Source organism: Sceloporus occidentalis, unplaced genomic scaffold (assembly GCF_023333645.1).
Source record: "Sceloporus occidentalis isolate IW3139 unplaced genomic scaffold, rSceOcc1.0.p SCAF_5, whole genome shotgun sequence".
Lineage (NCBI taxonomy): Eukaryota > Metazoa > Chordata > Lepidosauria > Squamata > Phrynosomatidae > Sceloporus > Sceloporus occidentalis.
The window spans coordinates 75,348,694-75,354,693 of NW_028316985.1; the positions used below are offsets into that span (position 1 = coordinate 75,348,694).

At 40.0% G+C, this 6,000-nt stretch overlaps 1 protein-coding gene across 1 annotated transcript in view; it reads left to right on the forward strand.

Annotated features, from left to right (window-relative positions):
- The window catches only part of IL17REL (interleukin 17 receptor E like), a 59,472-nt gene extending 58,713 nt beyond the window's left edge, over positions 1-759 (forward strand). Inside the window, exon 18 of the mRNA XM_089527197.1 lies at positions 732-759. Within this exon, the coding sequence (XP_089383323.1) occupies positions 732-759 (28 nt within the window). The remainder of the gene's footprint in view (positions 1-731) is intronic.
- Positions 760-6,000: the final 5,241 nt, after the last annotated feature.

Consider the following 6,000-nt stretch of genomic DNA (forward strand, 5'->3'; position numbering starts at 1 on the left):
TGTTATTAATGCATTATTTTTGTAATCAAAAAGTTATGAAAGTTATAGTGATGGTCTGGTGACTGGTGCTAATCCCCGAGTCATCTCTTACAGGGAACTTCTAGGGGTGTGTCCCTACTATGATTTAAAACAAATCACTGGTTGGCTTATATGATCGTCATTCCCATTAGACTGATTTCTATTACGATAAAGCGAGGCAAATGCAAAAAAACCAGTTTCCCCAGACATCAGTTTCCTAACAGTTCTTTTGAAAAGAATTAATTCTGAAGCGTGTTCAACAAGTGGAAATGACAGATCTGAATCACATCATTCTGGAGGAGAGGGACTAATGGCAGAGGGGTGTTTATCATCCTTCCTCAGTTTTTGGTAGATCCCCCCCCCAGGTGCTGTCTTTGTGCTTGTGGTCTGACCTATGGGCACATGAAAATAAAATTGATAGAAGATTCGATTCATTGATTTTGCAGCTACTTGTGATCAGTGAGGCAAGTAGTTGCAAAACCATTGAATCAAATCTTCTATCAATTTTTTTAAATTCATGGGGTTGCTATAAGTCAACAAGTGACTTGAAGGCACATATGCGCACACACAGCTATTGCCAGATGAATATCTTACAGGTACAACAACATGGGCCAGTGAAAATAGTTGACAGCTATAGATCTTGGTAAAGCCAGAGATGCACACTTCTCTTTTCAAAGTATGAACCTATCTCATGTCTCTTATTTCCTCCTCAGAGTGAAGAACGCTCAGTCTTTGCATTGATGAAGGAAAGCAAAGAATTTAGCAGAATTTCCAACTCTACATCAACCTTCTCAGGCGACTGGAACACTTTCCCATTGCAAACTGGTATTTTTGTGAATAGTTCTCACATACCAGCAATCCTTATTGACTTCAGCAAGTCTACCCATAAGGTCATGTTTTTACACAGCAAATTCCATCATAGAATGAGAATTCTTCAATGTGGTGCCTTCTAGATGTGTTATGACTACAGACCCCATCATCTCCATCCCTGAATGGAAAAAAAACACCACTCTTGTCAATTTGTTCTTCTTAAGAATGAAAGTGCCCTTTAGATGTTGTAGCATGTACTGCAAGAGCTGGTTCTTCATGGTTTCATCCCACGGTGTGCTCCTGCAAGCACCTGAAGGCCTGCAACATCTAGTGTGAAAGGATAGCCTGGATCTTTCTGTAGAATGAACAGCACTCTCTCTCTCTCTCACCTAATGGTTTGTCAATGCAAAGGGAAAGAGGTCTGCAATCATCTCTGACCACATAGTTGTTGTGTACTTTGTAGCAATGCCATGGGTGGAGCCAATGGGGAAGCAGCTCCTTAGTGGTACTGTTATGTGTAAGATGTACTTAGGAAATGCCACTATGTACAGTTGCTCAGTATGCTGAGCCTTGCTTTTGAAGAGCATTTCATTTATAATATGTCTTTTTTGTAAAAACCTTAGGTCGTCCATGGAGTTGCTGATACATTTTGTATCAACTTAAAAAAATATTCTTTTTGTAGTGCTTTTCTATGATTTGATACTTTTAAAAAAAAACTTTTATGAACAGAAATCTAAACCTCAGTTCAAATCTTAAGCATACTGACCAGGAAACGAGTTCAGTTAAATTCTCTTGGGACTCATTTTTAATTAAGGGTGTTCATTCTTTGTTCTTATCCACAAATCAGTGAGAGTCTGTTACAGATGTGCTTGTGATGGTCCTAGAATCTAAGCTACTCTTTTTAGGTCCCTGATACCAGTACCTTCCAGTGCCCAGAAATATTGTGCCATTCTGCAGTGACTACATGCCTTCTTGGTCTTTTGCCCATCCTTCCGCCTTAAATCCAAATTAGAATCCTGCTGTCTGTGTTTTGTGAAGGCGAGGCAGAGAAGCAAAAATCAGTGAAAGTAAGGAGAATAAAGTCTAATATAAACAATACCTCAGAACATTTTAAAATTACTGGCACACCTTCTTTGGGCAAAACAGCATTGTGATCCATGTGTGGCCCAAGGGCTGCATGTTTTTCACTCCTGCCTTGTACTCAAACTAATTTTCCTTCCAGAAACAAATTAGGCTGTGGTCCTATATACATTTATAGGGGAATAAGTACCATTCAACATAATACAGGTATAACTTATTTTTGAGTATACATGAGCAAGAGGGTTGGGCTGGAAGGCCCTCTGTGATTCTATGATTTGTTGTTGTTGTTGCTGTTGGGCGTCTTCAAGTCATTTCTGACTTATGGTGACACTAAGAGAAAGCTGTCATTGGGTTTCTTGGCAAGATTTCTTCAGATGGGACTTGCCATTACTTTTCTCTGAGGCAAAGAAAGTGACATTTGCCCAAAGTTACAGAACTCGCAGAGGTGTGCATAGATACAATTCTATGCAAAATAAAAAATAAAATAAAATGCAAAAAAAGTGTGAACTACTAAACTGGAATGCGTGAGTGAGATTATTTGCACAGTCGCACTAAAAAAAAAGTCTCATTAACCTCTCAGTCCAACACAAACCACTACATTACGCTGGGACTCTGTGATAGGATTGCACAGTTTATAACTTTCTTGAGTTAATGTGACCTAATCTAATGTAACATAATAATATGCAGGGACTCTATTTTATTTAGGACTTTCTCCCCATAAAATCGGAGAGTCAAGGAAAGGAAAAGAAAGAATGGTAGCAACATATTGAATTTAGTCAATATTTTAGAAACAATCTTTGGATAAGTGTGGTAGCAGTGAGATGCAAAAAGCGGGGGTCAGCAAGGTGGAGAGATGTCAGAAAGATGGTATCAGAGATAAATATAGGGACACTTTAAGAACAACTTAGAAAAATTGCAGTTTGGACTACAACCGGCTGCAGTCCATTTGACTGTATCTGTGGCATGAGCATGTCTATGCTAGTTGGGGGATTGTGGGCCAAAAAAGTAACTTTTACAAACTCTGGATTTAAGGTAATATGGATGCCAGGAAAATAATTGCTAGCTGTGACAAAGTATCCAAATGGAGGAGATTAGTGTGTGAGAATGATTTTTATTAGAAATCTGAAGGATTTTTTTTAAAAAAATCTTTTATGAACCACTGCCATTATTTACACTTACAAATGACAATCATACCATGAACTCTACAAAAATACAAATGTTTGTCATTTCTTTCTTTCTGTGCAGTCCAAATTCCTGTCAAACATTCTTTATTTCTGATGTGTAGCAAGGAGTGAATGTTAATAGGCATGAAAATGGCAGAGACTGAAACCATGTGGGAATAGTTAATTTACTCAGTGAGATGTTTACATAGGGGCCTAGAAAGGATGAAAGCAGATGAAGAGTATGAGCATCCTAGCAACAAAGAAGTCTCTTCCATCTGTATGAAATTTCATCTCCATTGTTTCAGAGGGCACATTTTGGAGAAATGTGTAAAATCTATGGCATATTGATGCTGTTGAAACACATGTTGCCTTGTTCTTAAGGAAACTGAATGTTTAAATATGAGTGGACAAAATTTACATATACTGATGTTGCTTATGAAGAAGTGGACACAATGCTGCACCTATGTTGACTGGGGCTGGTTGAAGTCTCCTATTGAAACAACGTAGCTGGCTACCCATCCGTTTCCAAGCATAATTCAAAGTGCTGGACCCTTCATGGAACTTATCTCCTGATATAAGTGGGCCCAAGTTGAAAGATCTTTGCAGGAGGACTCTCTCTCATTCCATCAACTTCACAGGTGCAGTTGGTGAGGACATGGGAAGAGAGCCTTCTCAGTGTCTGCTCACTGGTTGCATCTTCACTGTAGAAATAATGCAGTATGACACCACTGTTAAGTGTTGTAACTCCATCCTATGGAATCCTGGGATCTATAGTTTTACAAAGTGTTTACCCTTCTCTGCCAAAGAGCACTGTTACATTACCAAACTACAAATTCCAGGATTCTGTACGATGCAGCCATGGCTCTTAAAGTGGTATCAAACTGCATTGTTTCTATAGTGTAGATGCACCTCCAGACTGTAGAAGTTTCTTTTATGGGAAGTTTGGTTAGCCCCTTCCCTGCTCTTTTTCCACCAACAGAATAAGACCTTTTTATTTAGGCAGGCTTTGACTGATTTTAGTGCTATGGCAAAGTCATGATCAAAGAGGTGTCCATTTTATTTTGTATGTTTTTAATTATACTTCAAATGTATTTTAAAACTATTTTAAACTATGCATTATTAATAGAATTGATGTTTAATTTTGTATACCTTTTGTAATAGTATATTTGAGCTAAAATTTTATTTAAAATTTTGTAAAGTGCCTTGGGTTCTTTGGCAGAGAAAGACGGTATATAAATGGAATGAATGACTGAGAGATGAATAAATAGACCTATCTCTTGACATGTGACAGCATGAATTGGAAAATGCTGACAACTGATTTTCATAAAACACTAAACTGGACAGAAAGAAAGGGGATGTGCTGAAGTGCAAGCAGAAGGAAGGCAACTGCACAGTGCAACAGAAATAGAAAAATAGGTAAAGCCAAGAGTTATAAGACAGGTCATTTACAATTTGATTCTTATCTTGTGAGGTTTAACACTGTCCTGAAATCAGGTGTGGATGAGGGCAGGACTGGGTTGAGGGTACACAGATTCCCATTGTGACTTTGAATGCTAGATGGTTGGGTTTGTAAACTAGAGTTTTCAAGTTACTAAAGCAGAATGGGAGAGAGTCAAAATAAAGGGGCATTGCCTCTGCAAATAAGAATTCTGTCCCTCCCCCATGAAATTTTCCTTCAGTCCAAAATTTCTGGCAGTCACTTAACGTCTCAGGCCAGCATTTATAAATACAGAAAAGGGGTATGCAAAGTTACCGTGTTAACACAGCAAAGATAAGAGTTCGAAAATGAATGATTTTCCATGTCTCACACTCTGCACTGCTTGATATATGGGGAATGCAAATTGTAGGGGCAGAATTCATATTTTGGGAGCAGTGCCCTTATTTTGTAACACATACCCCCGGTAGATGCACTCTAACAGAACCTTGGAAAGCTATTTGGGCTACACTTCTCAAAATCTCTCAAGATAGCATGGCCTTAACCAAGGGATTCTGGGACCTATAGTCCAAAAACACATTTTGCAAGCTCTGTTTTAAATAGGTTTGAGGGTGTCGGGGAGAGGCTACAAACATAGAACAAAGCTCTCCTCTTCGGGTGTTTTCCCTCAATATTTGCTTGGTAGCAGTGTTGGTGGGGCTTGTGGATGTGATCCCATTTCTCTCCTTGAACAATTGTTCATCACGTAAGATTCACCACCTAAGCAGCATACTCTTCACCATTTCACAGATGAAAATTGGATCATGTGGCCGAGCAATTTCTGTGATCAAGATGGCAAAAATGAAGATAAACATATACAAGCTAGGAGCAGGTGGTGCAGTTTGCTTTTGTCTGAATTTACAGAGAAGTGCAAGAATCCACCCCTTCCTGTCTTCTTTTGCCTACTGAATTAATTGGTTGCAAACTACTTTTGTATTTTGAACTCCTTTCGTAGTTCGGTAAAAAGAGTACCCAGCTTGTTGGGGGCAACTGGCTTACAGACTGTAAACTGCTTAGGGAGTGCTGAGCACACTGAGAAGCAGTATAGAAATGTACATGCTATTGCTATGCTAAGGCTAAAACATGACAATGAAGAGGAGCAGCATGGAGACCAGGCCTTCCTAGTGTTTCCCTGGCTCAGTGGCATCACTGGTGTGTGTGGTGGTACAACCCACACTGGGTGACACCCCAGAAGAGGGGTGATGCACAGTTGGGCCCTCCCCAATCTGTGTGTGTGCACTTCCTGAGGAGAATAATGCTGGGGCACTGAAGGAGAGGGCCAAGTGTGGTCCTTCCAGCCTGGGAGAGCAACCCGCACCAGCAGCAGCCCCCAGAAAGTGCTGCCTCCATTTTGAGTTCAGAAGCTCTGCCCCCTAAACGGGATGGCACTGGGGGGCAGGGACACCACTGCTCTGACCTCCCCTCCCAGAACATGGATGAGATGGCCATTGAACT